General features: G+C 36.2%; 3 protein-coding genes across 3 annotated transcripts; 2 read left to right on the plus strand and 1 right to left on the minus strand.

Annotated features, from left to right (window-relative positions):
* Positions 1-1,117: 1,117 nt before the first annotated feature.
* LOC306844559 (uncharacterized protein) lies at positions 1,118-3,019 on the plus strand (the record flags this gene model as incomplete). Its single annotated transcript, XM_079376782.1, has 4 exons — positions 1,118-1,207; positions 1,399-1,476; positions 1,990-2,037; positions 2,957-3,019. The coding sequence occupies 4 exons, from the start codon at positions 1,118-1,120 to the stop codon at positions 3,017-3,019; spliced, it is 279 nt and encodes a 92-aa protein (XP_079232908.1).
* A 2,711-nt stretch (positions 3,020-5,730) lies between these two features.
* Positions 5,731-15,986, plus strand: LOC306845354 (diphosphoinositol polyphosphate phosphohydrolase 1-like). Its single transcript, XM_079378105.1, has 5 exons — positions 5,731-6,098; positions 9,998-10,108; positions 12,009-12,053; positions 12,131-12,215; positions 12,980-15,986. The coding sequence occupies exons 1-5, from the start codon at positions 6,000-6,002 to the stop codon at positions 13,174-13,176; spliced, it is 537 nt and encodes a 178-aa protein (XP_079234231.1). The 5' UTR covers positions 5,731-5,999; the 3' UTR covers positions 13,177-15,986.
* Positions 15,987-16,803: 817 nt separating this feature from the next.
* Positions 16,804-18,842, minus strand: LOC306845355 (small ribosomal subunit protein eS10). Its single transcript, XM_079378106.1, has 6 exons — positions 18,774-18,842; positions 17,838-17,987; positions 17,577-17,751; positions 17,159-17,236; positions 17,015-17,070; positions 16,804-16,883 (listed from the first exon to the last, which is right to left on the minus strand). The coding sequence occupies exons 2-6, from the start codon at positions 17,985-17,987 to the stop codon at positions 16,842-16,844; spliced, it is 501 nt and encodes a 166-aa protein (XP_079234232.1). The 5' UTR covers positions 18,774-18,842; the 3' UTR covers positions 16,804-16,841.
* Between the last annotated feature and the right edge of the window lie 4,010 nt (positions 18,843-22,852).

Here is a 22,852-nt window from a genome sequence, read left to right on the forward strand (position 1 = left end):
CTCACGAGATTAGAACAATCATCATCATCATCTATCTATCTATCTATCTATCTATCTATCTATCTATCTATCTATCTATCTATCTATCTATCTATCTATCTATCTATCTATCTATCTATCTATCTATCTATCTATCTATCTATCTAGTTTATTTTAAAATGTATTTAATGTGCAGATGTTTGTATATTTATTTTTTTATTATATTGTTTAAAGAAGCATGAAGATTTATTTATTTATTTTCTCTTTTTTTTCTGTTATTTTTCTTGAAGCTGATTTTGTACTTAGCGCCAGACATTATATGCAGCATATGGCCCGTGAGATCCGCCTCTCTTCCCATCAACCTGCGGCTCATCCCGCTTTTCCATTGGCCTTTTATTCCAGTGACAGACGGCTATTCCTGAACTGGCTTTAATCGCATCTATTCCGCGTCTCCCTCGATACGATCGGACGCGACAGAGTTAATTTCGCTCTTTTCCACACGCAGACGTCTGTTTCCCTCGGAATTAGACCGTGGTTTATTGGTAGACTGTCGGTTGCGCTCTTATTTAATCAGCAGACATCGTGCAGGAGGTGGGGCCACCGAAAAGAAGCGAGCATCAAACCATTATTTTCCTGTAAGTGCATGTAAGTGAATGTTTGGTTCTGTTTTAAATGGTTGCAAGAGGACTGTAATGCTTATTTGCACGTCCGTCTGTAAGTGCAGCGCGCGCTATATTGCTTCCATACAGATTTATCGTTGCATAACCTACTGAGCGCCTCGCCTGTGCATCAACACCAGTTATTTTCCAAAGTACCCAGAAGGGTTACAGACATGAATGCAATTATTAAACTTTATGAGACTGATTGCATTGTTTTAATGTCCAGAGACCCTCAATGCTGTATGCAATATATCCTTCCTTTACACTTAATCAGTCATTGCATCTAGATCTTTTTTATACCTGATTTAAGTCTCGGTGGATTTTTGAATAATCAGTTCATAATCAGCTAATGCATTCAATGTAAACATCTATTTAAGTCACATTAATGTAATCAGTTATGCTGTCAATTCAAATTGTATCTCATTGGATATAAAAGGGCTGTTTAATGAATTTAATTTCCATTTAAATAGCCAAGAAACATGAGTGATTCAGAGAAACAAGCAGTTTCCCTTAAAGACAAGGATGGAGTTGAGAAAAGGGGACGAGGAAGACCAAGGAAACATCCAAAGGTATAATATAATACTGCATTATTAGTGATCAATATTAAACCAGTTTACTTTCTGAGCGAAAAGAATATAATAATGCATGGGGCTTTTATTTTTTCAATGATGCAATAACAATATAGTTGATGCATCCCCAGTTTTAGTAACATTCCAGTGTTGCATTAAGGCAGCTTCTTAATAAACATGTTTTCTTGCAGGAATCGATTGGATCGCCAACTGCGAAAAGACCAAGAGGACGGCCAAAAGGCAGCAAAAACAAAGGCCCATCCAAGAGAGTAAGCCTTCTTCTTCTTAATTAACTCACACTATGAATAATTAGTCTCTTTGTGTGATTATGGCATAGCCGTGTAAATATAGACACTATTTTTCTCACTATTGCCAAATAATTCAACACAGCTGTCTCTGGTTTGCAAACACACAGAGACATATGCATTATTAATTATGAATAGTGTTATGCAGGCTTTTCGTTGACAGCTCATCCGCCGACCAAATGCAGGTGACCCGCTGTTAGCCACTTAGCCCTGAGCAATGCACTGTCAGCTCCCGCTTCAAGAGTCCTCGATGAACTCAGTGCCCCCTCCATCTGTTGTCATGTGCAGAAACAGACTCCCTCTACTGTGCACTTTCCATGCAATGCCACATTGGCCTGTGAAAATGATTTGAAAAAATAGAAGCGCCCTTGGTTTTATCCAATGGTTTTGCCTGGGAGGGCTTATTGCATACAACTAAGTCACAGATTTTTTTGACATTTGAATAATTGTTTGTTAATTTCATTTTCTGTTCAATAGAAATCATCGGCTTCTGGCAGCAAACCTAAGGGAAAACCGAAGAAAGAGGTAGATATTAAAATAATAGTTTGTGCAAAAAATTCTATCATTATTTACTTTATTCTGTGGAACACAAATCTGGACATATATTGTATTATATTATACTGTATTATTGTTTTTGCAGCATATATTGACTATGGAAAAAAATCTATACTTTATGCAAGTATACAGATGTGAATGCTTGGCCAATGCATTCAAAGCACAGGGCCCTGTTGAATATATTTAACATGCATTTGTGCAGCATCAAGTTCTGTCCATAACGTTCATGGAACACAAAAAATCATAATGGCGTGAGAGTAAATGTTCGGTAATTGTACACTACTGGTCAAAAGTTTGAAATAATTAAAGTGTTTTTGAAAGAAGTCTCTTCTGCTCGCCAAGGCTGCATTTATTTGATCACAAATACAGTAAAAACAGTAACGTGAAATATTATTATTCAAAATAACAGATTTCTATTTTAATATGTATTAAAATTGCAATCAAAGTGTGCACATCCAACAGGCCAAAAGTTCAACGTGGGTGCTCAACCACAAAAACAATTTCAAGCAGGAAAAGCAAAGTTTGCACACCACAGCTCTAAAAGTAGAAAATATTTATTTATGTGGTTATGTTATTTATGTTGTCTGATGAAGAGCTTTTAGGCTCGAAACATCACCTGTCGTAAGAACATATGAATTAAAATTTAATTTATTCCTGTCATGCAAAGCTGATTTTAAGCATCACAGTCCTTCACAAATTTGGCTGGCAGTGTAGTTTTTGGTAAACTGTCTCTTTAAATTTTATATTTCTTTTCAAGTTGCACAGAATTAATGTGTATATCTTGCTAAACCTATTTAAAATGGCATTGTAAATGTCAAATATAGCATGCAAGAGAGAAGCTTTGCTACCATGCATTTCATCCCAAAATGTCTGATTTTGTTTCACACAGGAGAAGGAAAAACCTCAGGACTCATCTGAGGACGCTGAGGAAGATGACGAGGAGGAGCAGTAACAATCTAACTGGAGCACTACCTCATACTCAACCAAACAAACCAACCAACCGTCTGCTCTCCGACCTGTGAATAACATGAATGTCATTCACATCTTTCTACAGCCACAAAAGGACAGTAATATATGTAATATTCTGCATAATACATGAGTTTTATGTCATTAGATCAAATATACTGTAGAAACCAGAATCACACTTCATACAAATGTCACGTGTTTCCAGTTACTTTTACTATATATCTATTGGATTGAGGTGCTTTTCTACTTATACTTTGTTTGTATTTATTAGACTAGATTTGTCCATGTTGTAGACTAGATTTAGAGATCAAGCTATAATTTAATGTGTAACATCATGGGCTTAATAGTTCTCATAGAATGCATTCATTTTGAATGTAGCTGTTTACAGTTTACCAATTAACAGTTTACCTAGCGTTTTGTTAGTGTATATTACTGTGCAACCTTCAGTTTCAAGGCAGGTTCTTATATTTTGTAATCAAATATAAGTTACCCAGGCCAGGTTTGAGGGAGCACGTAGATTTAGCTTGAAGGAATAGTTCACCCAAAAATGAAAATTTGCTGAAAATGTACTCACCCTCAGGCCATCCAACATGTAAATGAGTTTTTTTGTTGTTCATCAAAACAGATTTGGAGAAATGTAGCATTACATCACTTGCTCACCTATGGTTGCTCTGCAGTGAATGGGTGCCGTCAGAATGAGAGTCCAAACAGCTGATAAAATCATCACAGTAATCCACACCACTTCATTCTAAGATTAGTTAACATCTTGTGAAACAAAAAGTTGCGTGTTTGTAAGAAACAAATCCATATTTATCCATATATACTTAAAATATGAGTCTGTATATAATAACTTAAAATATTCATAATATTACTTCCTCCAGTGAAAAAGTCTTCTCGTCCGAATCAGGAGAGAAATACGCAAAAATCAAACACCACTTACAACAACAACATGAAAACATCCCAGAACAATTCTAAACAAACATATGGGTGGATTTTGGTGTGAGAGGACAATATGGGGACTCTCATTCTGACGGCACCCGTTCACTGCAGAAGATCCATCGGTGAGCAAATGACGTAATGCTAAATTTCTCCAAATCTATTCTGAGAAACAAGAATGAAACTCATCTACATCTTGGATGGCCTGAGCATAAGTACATTTCCAGCTAATATTCATTTTTGGATGAACTATTCCTTTAACAGCAGCTTATGCGATGAATCAGCATTGAGGATAATAGCAAAGTATGTATAATTCTGTGTTTGTTTGTCACTATTGAAGTTTATGGAAGCATTGTTAAATTTTGAAGCCATCACTGACACCGACCTTGCGGGTACAAACTGCACTTTGAAACTGATTCGCAGAAAACAGACGTCTTTGCTGGTGTATTGTGACATTCCAGCTAAAACGATTGGTGTTTTGGAACTACATGATGACATTTATTGTACTAATTCCTAATGGGGAATGAATTTGGCACAGCACTTTGTGTTTCTTACACTCTTAAAAAGAGATTTAACCATACAAATGTAATGGTGAAGAAAGAAATTACACATAATTCCCTAATATGCTTGGCTTATAGAAGTGGTTCTCAGGTGGTTTTGCTTCAGGACGCCATCAAGTGGGGACCAAAATGTAAATTTAAGAAATCCTTAAAAAGCGAACATTGAAATGTATTCATATTACCAATAATACATAACATTCACAAACCACCTTCTTACAGCATTTCCTCAAAGGACTGTTTGCATTACAGGTATCAGCTCAAGGTTCTCCACACCCAAGTGCTTTTGGAATATTTATTTCAAAATGATTTATTTTAATCATCTAGCTGTGTACACGACAGAGACAATAAGCTATGCTTCTCAAGGAGTCAGATTTATTCTTTTCAGGGTCCCTAAAAAATAAAATTATACACTCAATATTACACTCCCTTGAAATACATACATTGAGCAAAAGTGCAATGTAAATTATAGCCTATATTAATCCACTTTTGGACTGCATTTTATGCATTTGAGTACTCATAACGTCTGAAATATTCACCTCAGGTATTACGGTGTCATAACCAGACAGCAAAAGCCCAAGACAACGCCAATCCCTTCAGTAGTAGAAATACCCTGTATTCTGCAGTGATTGTCCGTGTAGCAGTAAATAGCCTACAGAGACATATGGTGTGCGACATTTTATTAATACAATGTTAGAGTTATAAAATGTGTATTAGATTTATAGACTTTATTTGTATGTATAGTGTGTTGATCTTAATAAAAAGAAATACTTTTTCAAATTGTGCATTTGTATATTATACAAGACTAATAGTTACTGTCATATTGAATATTTTATTATTATATCATAATAATTTAAAGACTACTACTTTACTAAATACGGTGCAATGGAAAAATAGATGAAAGAATTTAATTTACTTTACTTTTTTTTTTTAAAGTTTCAATTTAAAGTAATACATGTATTTTGAAAGATATTTTTATTTTTAGTATTTGATGGATGTAGCTATTTGTCACTGTTATTGTTGTTTAATTTGTATATTAATTGGCTATACTGATTTTTAAATATTTTTACTTGTGAGAAATGTTACATAGGCCTATTAGTATTTACAAGATAAAATACAGTACTGTATATTTTAATTAAATATTGATTTGATTCATAATTATTGTTAACAACAATAACATTAACGCGTACACACTGAACGGATTGTTACGCAGAATCTGATATCCGCCGCAGGCCCGATTCTCTAAAGCCAACGCCGTGTTGTTTATCAGTCTGCGCGGTGCCGGTTGCGCACATCCCGTAGCGGTTTCGATAATGGCGACTGTCTCCGAGATGCGCTCGGCTTTGGAGAAATGAAGCGTAGAAGAGTTTATTTCCAGTGATTGACGCGGGGTTTCTATTCGCGGACGGACTTTGCCTCTCTTGCCGCGCGGCAGATTCAGGTTCCGATCTCAGTCGCGACGCGCAGCCAGAGATGATGAAGCTCAAGTCGAACCAAACGCGCACCTATGATGGAGACGGGTTCAAGAAGCGGGCCGCCTGCCTGTGCTTCAGGAGCGACACCGAGCAGGAGGTGAGTCGCGCCGCCGGAGAACATGCGATGCGATGCGTCTCTCGGCGCGTCAGCTGGCGGATCTCAAGCCCTTTAGCAGCGCGTTAGCCTAGCTGATTAGCGGAGTTAGCCTAGCGCGACGAGCGATAATCAATAATAAGCTTGATTGATTTATTGAAATCCATCTGATGTGAGATCATGTGCTACATTTAGTCATTTAGCAGACGCTTTTATCCAAATGATGGCAATCAAAGCCAACAAAACAGCAATAATATGCAAGCCTCGGCTAGCCTATGTGCTAAGTCTCAAATGAGAGATTTTAAACTCTTTCTTGCAATAAAGTACTGTGGTGCATCATGGTATATCTGATATGGTCATATAACGTTACATGGTACCACAATTGTGTCCAAAATACCCCGGTGCTTTATTAGAGCATCACTAACAAGAAGTACCATGGTATTCTTTGAAGATATTTTGATGACCAGCACTACAAAAAGTACTGTGGCGGTACCATGGTAAAATGATAATACTATAGTACTTTGAAATATACCATAGTAGCCTACTACTGAAATTCATATTTCATGAATGTGGAAAACCATACTGTATATGTCTGAAATAGCATGGTACTTTTTTATTTTGAGCTCTGCTAACAAGAAGTAACGTAGTATTCTTCATAGTACCATTGCTTACAAGAAGTAATATGCAGTTAATAGGCCTATGAGAGCATTTGATTACATCATAATTAAGCATAATTAAGGGCCTTGTTTAGCTCCATAAATTATCTAAGGAGCTCATCAAAGGTTCAGGATTTATAAAGGCATTATTATAATACTATATAAGCAAAATGAGCTTTGCTTTGTCATAATTACTTAAATGAGTTCCTGAAAAAGCTTTTATTTACTTTTTAATTGTTTATGATGTTGTATTACCTCTTCAATTTCTAAATAAAGTGAGGTAATGGATATATTTTGAGAGACATATAATTTTATAGTGTTTATCATTTTTAGTATTGGATGGATCTGTAACTTTTATAGCTATTTGTATTTATTAGTGTTGTTTTATTTGTATGTTAATTGTTTATAGGGATTTTTTCATCATTGTCAGAAATGCATTACATATTAGTATTTACATGCTAGTATTACTTCCACAGACTCAAATTACAGTACTGTTGATATTTAATTAATAACTTTTTAAATTAAAATTCTATAAATTATATTGTATAATTATTAGGGCCGGGACTCGATTAAAAAAATTAATCTAATTAATTAGAGGCTTTGTAATTAATTAATCGAAATTAATCGCATTTTAATCGCATATAAATATTTGACCTGAGAACAGTGAGAAGTAAGTTTTTTTTATATGGATTTTTAAATTTCCCATCCACAGGGCCAACCAAAGCGGTCTCATCAGCTTCTTTGTCCATGTTCACTGTGGTTTGTTTTTGTCTGTTTCTCAATATGCGTTCTTCAGCGATCTTGCGCCCTTGTGTTCTCGTTCTACGTCATCATTAACCGTCAAAGTTCAGTTCCGATTCTCAAGAACGCAAGTACAGAGGATGCATGAAAGTGCCCGGATATGTTCTTGAAACTGAGGATGCATCGAGTGCAGACTTGAGAGAATCGAGCCGTTAGAAATCCCAGAAAACGCTGTGGGTGGCCGGTGTACGGAAGCCTGTAAGCTTTAAAGTCGCTCTCACAAATACTTAACGGCTCTTCAAGTTGAAAGTAAACATTTATCGTTTTGTTTTGGTTAATTTTAATAAAGTTATAAGACCCAGAGAAAGTCTGCATTTTTATTGGCATATTAAAATGAATCTTAACAGTAAAACATATAACGCTGTAAAATAAAACAATACAATTATATGAAAGTAATATCTATAATAGTATGAAATGTTTTAATAAGTTATGATATGACATTTTGTAATATTTATTGTTCATTGGCCATTTCTTATGCTGAGACTATGCGGTCAGTTAAGCAGGAATGCAGTAAGTTACATCTCAATTCTCATAAGTGTGCGTTCTGTGTTCTCGCGTCCTTCCGAGTTCGTTCTTCCAAGGAAGCTTGCCAAGACTAGGGCTGGGTATCGTTCAAAAAATTTCGATATCGATACCGATACCTTGAGTTCGATACCGGTTCCTGAACGATACTTTTTTCGATACCAGTTTTATAAAATCAGTTTTAATAAGATTACATTATCTGAAAAAAATATTTTGTTTTAGCTTGTTGATATTTATACAGACTCAAAGCCTCATCTCCTGAGCCACTGCACAAAGGAACAAAATATATACAACACAATAAATAAATAATTTTAATAAAGTTCAAATAGTTTTCAGTTTACACATCTGTTAGGCTACGTTTACATTAGTGCGTGTTCATTTTAAAACACATAGCTCAGACAGAATCATCATTTCTAGGTTGTTAAAGACTTCAAGAAATGTAAAACCTTCATCCACTTTCATAAGTGGGTGTTTTATTTTCTTTCACCATATGTTTTATTGTTATTAAATTCTGGTGTAGTATGTCTAATTATTTGAATGCATAAAAACAACTTAGTTTATTTAAATTTATTCTTAAAATAGCCTAATGAAATGTTTTATTTTTCCTCAGAAATTCTGTGTTCTGTATCTGGTTTTCAAATGAAGACATAAAACATTCATTTAATTTATCTTTAAATTATTGAAAATCAAAGTTTATTTATTTTGGCAAACAAAGGGAGGTTACTATTAAAATTAAAACATGGAATAACTGTTGTGTGATCATTACTAAAAAAAAAAAAAGTTTTAATTTTAATAGTAGCCTAGTAGTAGCAGTATGTACTGTCTGCTGAACAATATTAATACCGTTAATATTAAAACCGAACTTTTATTTTGACGGGTTGCCTGGAATACCTTTACAGTTCTGTGTGTATATGAGATGAGTTAGTTTTACTCGAATCAAACGGTAAAATGCTCATGAAGTGACTTTCAGAGCAGGTCTGGAGATGTTCTCATTTAGAGAGGCGGCAGACGCTGAAATGACCGCGAACGTCACTCGAGCTTCAGTCTGTGTATAATAAACAAACCGCGCGATTTAAAGAGCAGACTGCTCCGGGCGTGCGCTTTCGAAACGCTCTCGCGGAGGTCAAGCACTGATCAATCTGCACGTCGCCGTTTCTAGTCAAACACAGCTAGTGATGCAGGCTTATTGGCTCACTGATGTGATGAGATTAACCCCGTAGGTATCGAAATTTGGTACCGAACGACAAGACGTTTTTCGATACTCGGTGGTATCGAGGCAATTCGGTCGGTGCCTAAAAAGTATCGAACTCGATACCCAGCCCTAGCCAAGACCGGTCTCCACGAACGCAAGTCCGTTCTGACGCTAGTTGGTGCTCCAGTATAATCGGTCCGTCGAAACTCATCCAGTGAGAAAGTTCCGCGGTGCAAAAATAAGTGCGATTAAAATGCGTTAAAAAAAATTAACGCGTTATTTTTGTGTAATTAATTAATCTAAATTAACGCGTTAAAGTCCCGGCCCTAATAATTATATTAATGATTTAAAAAAAAAAAAAGGGCACCTCAGTCGTGGTATTGAAGGTGGAGAGAGCACTGTACATTCACTCCCCCCCCACCTACAATCCCTGCCGGACCTGAGACTCGAACCCGCAACCATTGGATTACGAGTCCTACTCTCTAACCATTAGGCTATGACTTCCCCCAATGATACATTTTGGCATCTATTGTACCAAACAGTGACTCAAAATGAGTTAAAAGCAATTGTGCCGGGAGATTTTGAACTGACACAAGAGGAACTATTGCTTTTTCGTGAGCGGTGATTATTTTTCAGTGGCCCATTATTAATTGGCCAGGCCGATATATTGTCCTGTCATTGACTGTCATCCAGTCCGACAGACTGAACACTTGTCAAATGTTTCCTCACAGGTGTTACTGGTGAGCAGCAGCAGATATCCAGACAAATGGATCGTACCTGGAGGAGGAATGGAGCCCGAGGAAGAGCCCAGCATCGCTGCTGCCCGAGAAGTCTGTGAAGAGGTTTGACTTTCATCTCTAAGATTATGCATGAAATAAATGATAATTTTTATTATTTATCATAGTCAGCTGTCCATTACAAAAACTTCTCACGCCATTTATAGTAGATATCATTAAGGCAGCGGCTATTTACACTAAGTGCAAATAGCTATAGAGTCTATTTACATTGTTAAAATAGCAAGATTTGAAAAGGGAGAAAAAAAGTTCGGCAAAAGGCAGACTCGATCTCGGGTCGGTCACGTCAAAAAGCATGCACCTTGCCATCTATGCTACTGAAACTGATGCTGAATTAACGTCTTTTTAGTGTTGACTGACCCAATCATGGTAGTGGGCGGAGTTAGTGTAAATGGCCTTTGCCAACAAGGCGGGCTATTTGCATTTAGTGTAAATAGACACTCCGTATCATTAATTTAACATGAGTTTTCATGATTTTCACGAGATTTGATGGCTAATAATGTGGATAAAAGGACTTCATCCTAAAAAAAACCTTAATCTTTGCCTCTATCCTTCTCTCCCTCCCTTACTAGCTTGTACTCATTTGAACAATGACTGAGACTTGGTGTTACGAGCACTTCCTCTGTCTGATTGCCTCTTCAAGATGAATCACTTTTTGTATTCCCCAATTGTAAGTCGCTTTGGATAAAAGCGTCTGCCAAATGACTAAATGTAAAATATACACATGATTTTCAATTTTGTACAATATTTGCTTAAAATAGATTCAGTATCAGTAAATTTTGGCCGATCATTTTAAGATGGCCAATAATCACCTGATCACCTCTCACTACTCACAATAATTGATGTTTTGCCATATATTTTTGACTCAATCCATTGTGGAAACATGGAAACTCTAGGTTTTCTCTCTGCTGACACTCATGAAGAGAAGTGATAATGTTACATCAGCTGAGATCTGCCATACTCTTACTTTTGCTGGCCATCTGATAGACGGCAAACATGTCGTTCATTCTGCCAGGACGATCGCCTTACAGTTTTAAAGGGCATTACACTCAGATTAAGAGCTGCTCTTCACACCTCCACTGCCAGACAGTAGCCAAGAGCGGCCGTACACTATAAACGTCCCATGACACAATGTCATATGTGTTCGAAGGAACTGTGTATGTGGGATTGTCCTGAAGGCTGAGAGCATGTTAAACTGATCAATTATAAGGTTACAAATAATTTTTATTTATAAGAAAATGCTTTTCTTGAGCAGCAAATCAGCATATTATCATGATTTCTGAAGGATCATGTGACACTGATTAATGGAGTAATTGGCGGCCCAAAATTCAGCTTTGATCACAAGAATAAATTTAATTTTTTAAATATTACAATAGAAAACTGTTTTTTTTTAATTGTAATAATATTTCACAATATTAATGTTTTTTCTGTATTTTTGATCAAATAAATGCATGTCTTGATGAGCAAAATCTAAATCTCACAGACCCCACGCTTTTTAACGGTAGTGCATATTAAAATGAAAATTTTCACTAGTGGCATCAGACTTGTGGACCATTGCTATATAATCAGGACTAAATTTAGACCATGTTTGACGACAATCATCTACTCAAGTTGAGGTCAGCGCCATGTTGTGTACATGACATTTGGCCTAAACAGCATCATGATGGATCGCTATCACTCAGGACAGGTGTAGACTGTCACAGACTGAAGAATGCCGTCATGTTCCTGTTGATATGTTGTCCTGCTTGTTTTCACCACTACTCTTTTCCTGACCTTCGAAAACATATCAGTTGTCAAATTCTCACTCACTACTTAACGCATCAGTCATCGGTTCTGCATTGATGACAATAAACTGAAGGACCTGATCATGTAATAATGACCGTCTCTTTAAAATAATAATTATAATAAAAATGTAATGATTTAGTTTTGTTCTTTGGTTGTTTTACAGGCTGGTGTCAAGGGCACTTTAGGAAGACTAGTAGGAATATTTGAGGTAAGTACTATGAGAAAGAATGGCGTTCTGTAAAAGTGTTGTGTTGCTTGTCTTATAACGTTTTGTTTTATATTTAGAATCGAGATAGGAAACACAGAACGTACGTCTACGTTCTCATCGTAACTGAAGTTCTGGAAGATTGGGAGGATTCAGTAAACATTGGTTAGTACCTTAGAATAATACACTACAGTTCAAAAGTTTGGATTTTTTTATTGTTTATTTATTTACTAAAAATCCATTAAAAACAGCAATATTGTGAAATATTATTGCAATTTCAAATACCTTTTTTTTAATTGGAAAATATTGTAAAATGTAATTGATTTCTGTGATCAAAGCTGAATTTTCAGCATCATTACTCCAGTCTTCAGTGTCACATGATTCTTCAGAAATCATTCTAATTTGCTGTTCAAGAAACATTTATGAATATTATCAATGTTGAAAACAGTTGTGCTGTTTCATATTTTTGTGGAAACCGTGATAACTGATATTTTTCAGGATTCTTTGCTCAATAGAAAGTTCAAAAGAACAGCCTTTATTCGAAATAGAAATAACAGTAATAAATGTCTCTACTGTCACTTTTGAGTAATTTTATTGTGTCCTTTCTGAATGAAAGTATTAATTTCTTTTAGAAGCAAGAACAAAAAATCTTCCTAGCCCTAAATTTGTGAAACCGTATGAAATAATGGTTCTTTACAATGTATACACCGAATAAAGTGCATACGTGACCCATTATGATGAACGCATGCATGTGGCAATGTCAGTATCTCATCAAAATATGACCAAATTCAAATTGTTATCAGAATATTCTTGTCAGAGCCATTGTGGGATTAGCAAGTGTGAAAAATCGAATGTACAACTGTCTTCTGTTAGCCATTATCAGATTATTTGGCTCATAGCAACTGCTTACCTTTGTTTTGTTTTGACAGGGAGAAAAAGGGAATGGTTCAAAATCGAAGATGCCATAGAAGTGTTGCAGTGTCACAAACCAGTACAGGCCACTTACTTCGCTGCCCTACAGGAAGGCTGTCTGAACAGTAATGGGACGCCCCTGGTGGCCACAATAGGGGGAGACCTGTCGCCCACCTACAGCATTAATCAGAGCTCTGTCTCTGATATCAGATAACTAATGCAAAACCTAGACACTCTGGATGCTTCCACCACTCTTGCTCTTACTTTCACTATCCTATCCTTCTTTTCTTTTCCTTAAAAAAAAAAACGGTTGCAACAAAAGGTTGCGCAGATGTCAAGTGTTGGTCGAATATTCGAAACGATGTTTTGTAAATGTAACACTTTTGCTTTTTCCTGTTTAATCCTCCTTTCATGCGGACTGTTGCATGAAACCGTGCCCCACGTCCTTTTAGCAGCCCAAGTGTGAGATTAAACAAATGCGAGAACTACTTTTTACTGTTGTGATGTAAAAATCTACACATGGTGCGTCAGCATGTGGCTTTCAGTATTTTTACACATTCGATTTCCTCTGCGTGAATGATGTGTGAATGAGTTCTTCGTTAGCTCTTTCGGGCCGGTTGCGAGAGGAAACGTTTAGTCTTCTGAATGGTGGAACGGTGAGAAGTTAAAGTTTTGCATGAACACTGGTATTTATTTGTCTTCTGAGTTTGCGTGATGCCATGAATGTGTACTTTGTACCTGTAAATTGATGTTCTTAACCTACCCTTTTTTTGTCTTGCTATCTTGTAAATAACTTATGGGCCTGCAAAAACATATTTAATTTATACTGGTACCTGATTAGACTGGAGCGCAATTCTACAAACGCACCTTTTTTTTTTTAATCCAGTAAAAATTTTTCCAACCTGCTGAGGTTTGAAGGACTTTGAATTTAGTATTGCAAACTTTACAATGAATCTTGTGTGTAAATTTGTGCCACTAGCAGCACCAATTCATTGCAACTAAATTGTTCGGACATTATTTCTGCAATTCTGTTTGGTGCTGCTAGTGATGTAGAAACGAAACAATTCCCTTTTAAGCAGACTGTGATAGAGTGGTGGTATGATTTGGCAGGTCGTTGTTGTGCTGTAATGGTTTTCTGTAGTACTTTTTAAAATCAACATGGACTCAATTTACTTTTGAACATTTTCCTGGTTTCATCAGTGCACCATGCAACTGTAATCCATTACCCATTTTTCAAGATGCAGTCACTTCAGATGGATTGAAGTCTCGTTTCAGTTATTCCTCACAATACGTTATATATTTTAGAGAAGTAAAATGGATTGCACGAACCATGTTGACTTTAAGAAGTGCCACGGTAGATAGAGTGGACAATTAAATCAACAAGTAGCTTGGAAATCCTCTCCCTAAACTAGAAGATTCACTTCCATTTTCAAAGCAATCTGTTAAAGAAAACTGAACTATTATGTTACCTGGCAGTTTCAAAAATCTTCGCAAACAACATGAAGTCAAAATGGATGCTTTTTACTTTCTCAGTGTGTTTTATGTGTTGTTGAGCATGATTCATTTCAGTTCATGTTGTTTCAGAGGGCAAAAATGCAATCAATAATAAAATTAAACCTTTTTTTTCTTATGGAACATACTGAAATGTATCAATAGTTCAGGAAGTACTTAAGGAAGTAAAATGGGTTTCATGTTCATTTTAGCTGTTAGCAGATATTTACATTTCGTTAATATCATAACGACTCTCAAATGACACCTAAAGAGCTATTGCAGATAGCTTTTTTTTTTTTTTGCACAGAACTAGCTCTAGTCTGCACTAGAACAGTTTTCACATTGTTTTTTTTGAGGGCACTCTTTCTGGATGTTCCGCAGACCCCTGAAATTCTTTCATCTTCTCTTAGTAGATTTGGTTATTAATATTCTTCTGACAGTTGCTGAAGGTGTTTTCTGGCCTTCTGTGTTCTTGGACTTCAAGTCCTGCTGATGAGGTATTTGGCTGTTTTAACCTCTCACCCTTTTTAGAAATGACCATATCATTATTTAAACATCATCTTTAGAAATGTCAAATATGTTTTGGAAGCTGAACAGCACGCTCTGTAAAGCGCTTGGCGCAGTACTGTGAATCCTGAGCCACTGGAGTTAGCGAGATGTTTTGGTGTCTTTTATTCGCTCTTGTACAGATCAAAACATCAAATTCCAGTGCTTGTCATTATGATGTATAGATATGGTTCACACTAGGTTGGGTGATTTATTTCCTGGAGACTGATCTGCATCGTTTTTCTTCTCTGGGAGTTTTAAGTGCATTTATGATGCAAGATCCTTATGAAGTACATTTTTTAATTCAAGATTTATTTTTATTGTTAGTCTGACTGCAAAACGAGTAATGATGAACCCAAGATCTAAAACGTGAATGAACATACATTTATCAGTGATTTGTTTACATGCCTTTGATTAATCTGTCAACACTAATGCCATCGATTTTGCAGCTGATTGTAAGTTTTTCACTCTTAGTGTAGCATGTAATAGCAAATCTGGTCAGTTTTCTTGAGTGAGATATGTGATGATGGCCATACTAATGTACCCCTCATTTTAGCAAAGCAGCATATAAACAAACTTTTTGACTTCTGTAGTCAGTGGAAGTGGCTGCGTCTGTAGCCGATCATTGCTGTTAATGATCTTCTCTTGAGCAGTTGTTTCAAAGTCCTACAAAACAAGGATGTGAAACCTAAACTGCTGCATTTGAAGTATATCCCAGATCATGTGAAATACCCATATCCTTGACGAACATCTCACGGAAAGCACCTTAAATTTGCCCTGCTTGCGAGTTCAGCCTGCTAAACACGATGTAATTGGTTTAAATGGGATGCTGGAACTATGACTGAAATCTCCCAACACTCCTAAACAAAAGCTGTGAGACTTCAGTTCCACAGCTGTACCCATATTTTGCTTTTTCATTTTGGGATTGTGAAATCAACCAGTATACGAATGTAATGTGCCAACTAATAAACACCAGTATTTCACCTCAAGGTTTCAGTGACTTTGTCCCACGAGCTAAATTTGTAATGCTTTAACATGCCAAATATTCTGATTTACGTAACACTTTGTACTTCATGGCTTTAGGAAAAAGATTTACAGGTCATGTCCAGGATGATGGACTAAAAGGGAAGTGGGTAAGAAAATAAAAACACTCGTGGATTTTTTTTTTTTTTTTAAAGAAATAGTTCATCTAAAAATAATGAGTTTGTTCCTTCAGGAGTACGGATTTGGAGAAATTTACCAATGTTCACCAATGAATCCTCTGCAGTGAATGGGTGCCGTCAGAATGAGAGTCCAAACAGCTGATAAAAATAGCAATCCACACCACTCCAATCCATCAATTAACATCTTGTGAAAAGCTGCATGTTTGTAAGAAACAAATCCATCAAGATATTCTAAACAATTGTTTCTCACCCAAATGAGAGTCCATAACACTTCCTTTGGTGGAAAAAGTCCATCCCTTGTTGTCCTCCAACATGTTTAGGATCATTTTGCCTTGTAAACTCTACTTGATCTGTGCATATTTCTCTTCTGATTCAGACGAGAGGACTTGTTTCTCTAGAGAAACCAATATTATGGACTCAAAAAAAAAAAAAAACATTCTTAATGATGGATTTGTTTCTAACAAACAAACTTTTCACTTCAAAAGACGTTAATTGACTGGAGTTTACTCCGTTTTTATCAGCTGTTTGAACTCATCAGTAGCAAATTCATATCTTTGGATAAACAATTCCTTTAAGGAATTAAATATCACAATGAATGCATTAACAAGTACCTGTAAACCAATATATGAACGAGTCAGACAGACTTTTTAACCTTTATTGTACAATATTCTCCCGAAAATTACTGTGGCTGTTGTCCTCGGCCACGGCCAAAACCACCTCTCTGAAAACACAAGAGAGTGCATGCAAAATTGAGGGTCACAATTTCCATTTCCCAGTAGGATAATTCATGCTTGTGTTTATGTAATTGTTTGGAGTCATGCATTTAAATGGTATTTAAACAGCAATACTTACAAACTGGAATTCTGTGGCAGCACCTGCACCAGCCTCAGCCTTCTTGTCTGCACCAGCTGTAGAATGAAGAGGGTTTAGTTTAACACAATACCGCACAGAGGCAGAAGAATACGCTGACGTCGACAGTATGTATTGTGTACGTACGCGGAGCTGCAGACCGTCTGTAAGCATCTCTGTCTCCCTCGCCACGAGCCAGACGAGCCGGTCTCTCTCCCTCAAGACCTGAAAAACACCATGTTGCCCTTTAGTCAAGGTTTACAGCACATTATGAATGACATTTAGCATTGATATACAACCATTTATCAGTAAAGTGCCAAACAGGATCAGAATAAGTGGTTGAAACTCTATATTCTCTTCAGAAGCCATAATATATAGCTTTCTAGTAGTAATGATTTTACAAATTAGGCCATGAGAGGGATTAACTACATTCAAGGGCTTTTTGTTCATAGTGAACATCATTGCATGGAAAAGCTCTATGGATTTTCTTCAAAATGTTGCATGTAAAATCATGAAGGTGAAAGACATTTTGAAATGCTTTTTAGGTAGAAGATGAGCCTCTTACCCTTGGGACGGGGTCTGGCGGTTTCAGGGCGGGTCTGGCGGCGGAGGGTGGCGGGCACGATCTCTGGGGGCAGGTGGAGGAAGTCCCGCAGGTACTGGATGCCCTCATTGGTCAGGTACCAGTAGAAATGGCGCCAAGCAAACTGCTCTTTGACGTACCCGCATGACTTCAGAGACTGAAGGTAAAAGTATTTTAATATACATGCACACTGTCATTAACTGCTCCAATTTCGTGCCGTTAACGATGGTCAGAAGGACTCACCTGCATGGCCTTCATCACGTGAAGGTTGGGTACGTTTTTGTCAGCGAGCTCTGGATGTTTTGGGAGATGCACATCTTTTTTGGCCACCATGACACCCTCTTTGAAGAGGAGCTCATAGATAGCAATGCGGTTCTTCTTGGGCATCAACATCTATTAAAACAGAAATACAATTATTTCAGGTCATTTATGCTTTTCGCCAACAGCATCTTCAAAGATGCCAGGTTATAAGATTAAGGATCAGGATAAAGGCAAGAATGTCTTCATACATTGACATATAGAGACCAGTTTTCTGAGAATAGTTTTAAACAATTATTAAAAGGCAACATGTCAGACTTACAGTAATTGTACCATACACATCATGGGATTCTTTAACGTATCTTATAGTGCCATTTGCGTAATATAAATGATAAACAGTACCATAATATTTCCTTAAAAGCACACTGCTATCACTGAATCAAAGTACAGACACATACAAGGAAGCCCTGCTGTAGTACCACAGTACAGTGATGATAATACCATGGTATTAAATGTACATAAAACACACAAATACAGTACTCATGATAGTAGCATGGCCAAAAACAGCGGGCACTAGCATGCTAAACGTGTTGCTGTATACATAATAACGGTTTCAATAGGTTTTTGTTGCACTTCAGTGACTTATTTTCTGTAACAACATCTATAATGCCTTTATTTCTGTTTATTTTCGCATTTCTTGTTATTATAATGACTTAATACAACTCGTGAAGCACTCTCGCGCCCCAGCCAACACAGTCGCATATCCTGCCTCATATATAATAATTCCCGCCTGCAGATTACCTCGATACTAAGATATATTCATTATAAGGATTTATTTGAACTAAATCCGGCTGAAACAATACATCAAATAGTAAGATGATGAAGATTTTGACCGGATTGTCGGCTCTTGTTTCGGCCTACCTTTACGCTAGCTGAGAGACCGGAGCCGGAAAGAACGTCCTCAGCTCTACTTCCTGTAATAGTTCTCTGCGCTTTAATACAGTCTCATGTGAAGCGTGAAGCGCCACCTAGTGTTCTGGAGATGTTTTTTTAATTTCGTTACAGATTGGTTTAATAAGAAATAGTGAATAAAATAAACAAACATGAATATATTACCACATATATAATACAGTACGGTGCATTTCTTTGTTAAAGTTAGTTCATTACATGAACTACTATGAAAATACTTCTAATGCATTTATAAATCCTAGATAGTGTTAAAGGGACAGTTCACCCAAAAATTTAAAATTCTGTTATTATTTACTCACCCTCAAGTAGTTCTACACCTGTATGAATGTGTTTGTTCTGCTGAACACAAAGGAAGATATTCTGAAGAAAGTTTGTAACCGGGTTGTTTTGGGGCACCATTGACTTCCATAGTAGAAAAAAAATACTATGTAAGTCAATGGTGCCCCAGAACTGCTCTGTTTCCCACATTCTTCAGAATATCTTCCTTTGTGTTCAGCAGAATAAAGAAATTCATACAGGTGTAGAACTACTTGAGGGTGAGTAAACGATGACACAATTTTCATTTTTGGGTGAACTGTCCCTTTAATTTCAACATTTACTAGTACATATATCATATAGTTATAGCCTATATATTACATAGACCTAACCCTCAAAGGACCAAATACAGAAAACAAAAAAAGTGAACCCCCCCCCCCCCCCCCCCCCCCCCTTTAAAATCACCTTTAAAATGTTGTTGTAGGGGGCCTCTAATGCAAAAATAAATGGGTTTTTACATTTTTGACATTTTAGAAAGTTTTTAGGGAAATGTTTCAGCAAAAATTACAACTCTGGACATAACAAGCTCAAAATCTAAAATGATCAAAGCATTTGACAATACCTTAATATCTACATGATCTAGACATAATACTAATCACAGAAAAAATATTTTAGGTATATTACTTACTTGAATGTTGATTTATTCAGTCCAGAAAAACAAGATGAACCAGATAACCTATTAACTGCATAAATGTGGTCTTCGAGAGAGAGAGAGAGAGAGAGAGAGAGAGAGAGAGAGAGAGAGAGAGAGAGAGAGAGAAACATGAGCAGGGGTTTCTTTTAGTCCAGCTAAACATGATGTTACAACAGTGGGCCTTACAAGGCTAATTAGATATTACACTGTAACTATCAGAGTCGCATGACTTGAGACTTGACTTGAGTCCCAAATTTGAAGACTTGTAACATGACATAATCAAAGAAGACTTGAGACTCAACTTAGACTTTGACAACAATGACTCGAGACTTGACTTGCACTTGAGCCCTGTGACTCTGCAAATCTAGATATATAGAGACATAATTCAAATAAAAACATAGGCTATATATACAATTTTCATTAGAAAAAATATTAATAAAAAAAAAAAAAAAAAAAAAAGGATGTCGTCAGTGCTCGTTGTAATTGCATGGAAAACAGTGACCAGTTCAATTCAGACTGTTTTGACTATAAATACTGTCCTGTTGTGACATCAAATACAGTCACAAACACTTATGCAGTACTCAGTTCTCCATCCTGCCTTTTTTTCTGGCTGGATAGAGTTGAATGCTAAAGGAAATGACTTTTTCCCTGCATGGCTGCTTGAGGAATATATTTATATCTCACAATCACCGTCTATGACAGAGAAAACACCCACATCCTTCACAGAAGTAAGCATGCAATTTAGCAATTTAAGGATATGTATGGTATGTGACCTCTTATTCTTAATTATTGTATTTCATGGATTACTTTATATGAAGAGTTCATTTGCAAAAACATATAACTACAACAGATAATTCTCAGAAATCACGTTTTTTCATTGTGCATTCCAATTAATCTCAAACTACAGTTGGGTATAGGTTTAAAAATAACATCTAACTAACACAAGAAAACACAAGAAAGACATAATAAAAAACATGCTTTTTTTTTTTTTTTTTAAATAACAGAGTTATCTGTTTTTGCAAATAAACTCTTCATATTTTACCTGCAATGAACTCAAAGTACTGTATGCTTCTATTCCTAGATGTTTTCTAAACCTGATTCTAGAGTTACTGGTTTTTATGTCAACCTTTGAAAGTAGGTCTGTATTATGAGAGAAATCAAATGTATGGTTTTATGTGCTGTTTTGAGATATTTAAAGTCTTTTTAAAAGTTACTTGAAGTTTTGATTTTGGCATGAGATCTGGGAACATTTCAAAAGCTATTGCACAATTCAGTTGCAGACTAAACCTCTTCACTGGATGCGTTAACAAGAGATGTGTTGGTTAATATATCAGCGCTCAGCTCATTTCTCTGGCAGTTTGTGTTTGGCAGCGATCAGTGTTTTCCTGTTTCCCATCTGTGATGTGTTTAGTGCCTGAGGTTTGTGGACTTTTGGGAATGAACCTTACAGGAGCTTTGATTGTTGTTCCACCTGTGCCAAGTTAACATTGCAACACCTCCATCTGCTTTCAGACACAGACCACCTGTGGCTTTGCAGTCAAATTCTTTTCAGGTAATATTACATTTAGGAGCAGATTTGCGAGAAGTGCTTTACTTTAGTATCATTGAGATTATTTATATATATATATATATTTAACTTGAACTGAACAAAAATGAGAAAATGTTGCCTTAAAATGTAACAAACCTGCTAACTCAATTCTTTTTATTGACTTTACATAAAGTGCTGTTGTTTGTTTATCTATTAAATCTTACTATTTGTGCTAAAAGTACTCAAATGTCCCTAGTTAAGGTTACATGATTTGTTTGAGTGCTGTGCAAGCCATGTGACATTGTTTTGTGGAAGACCTCGGCTGATAAACAATACACCTGGTGAGTATTTATACATAGAAGTTTGAGTTTAATGTTAATGAACTTGATTATATGACAATGAAGATTAAAGAACGGCAAGTGCTTGACTGATCACTTAAAACTTGACTGATCACATTCTGTGAAATGAAATAAACACACAGATATGTAAAATACCAATCTTTCTTAGTGTTCACATAAACAGGAGAAAACAGATGTGGATCAGTATATTAGATTCTTTCTTCTTAAAGTGACAGCAGCCTAAATAAACCTGCTGTATAATGTTATTAATGTTAATCGAACAAAAGCTAAAGAGAAAATAACTCGATCTATATATATTTGTGTCATTTTAATGTTTTATTTATTTGTCTATGCTTTTGTTTTCTTTCAATCCAGTTAATAATTGCTATCTTTGTCTTTTTAGGAAACCCTAACTTTGCACACCAGTTTGGAGATGTTATCACATCACAAAAGTAAGTACTTCCAGTCTTTTAGGTATATATTTATGGTCAGTTAGGTTTTATCTGCTGTTGTTCATGAATTAACTGAATTGTTTTTATCTGCATCATCATATTACAGATCCGTGCCTGCTGGATTAATATGCGTTTGAGGTGATTCCAAAGCAATACGTACATATATGAGGTTAGTTTCTTTAATATAATACAAAGTGCATGAGTGAAAATTATGCTAAAGATATGGATCATTAATGTGTTTTTTATCACAGTTCTTTGTCTCTAAATCTCTTAATCCTGGCAGGAAAAACTTGATAATTAGCATGATTAGCATGTTGCTAGCATGATTAGCGAGTAACTAGCATGATTCTAACGTGATTAGCAAGTGACTAGCATGTTGCTAGCATAATTAGCATGTGACTAGCATGTGAATAGCATGGTTAGCATGTGACTAGCATGATTAGCACGCGACTAGCATGTTGCTAGCATGATTAGCGAGTGACTAGCATGTTTCTCGCATGATTAGCAAGTGACTAGCATGTTTAACATGTTACTAACATGATTCTAGCATGATGAGCAAGTGACTAGCATGTTGCTAGCATGATTAACAAGTAACTAGCATGTTGCTAGCATAATTAGCATGTGACTAGCATGTGAATAGCATGATTAGCATGTGACTAGCATGATTAGCACGCGACTAGCATGTTGCTAGCATAATTAGCATGTGACTAGCATGTGACTAGCATGATTAGCATGTGACTAGCATGATTAGCACGCGACTAGCA

The sequence above is a fragment of the Barbus barbus genome (genome assembly GCF_936440315.1).
Source record: "Barbus barbus genome assembly, chromosome: 25".
NCBI classification, from domain to species: domain Eukaryota; kingdom Metazoa; phylum Chordata; class Actinopteri; order Cypriniformes; family Cyprinidae; genus Barbus; species Barbus barbus.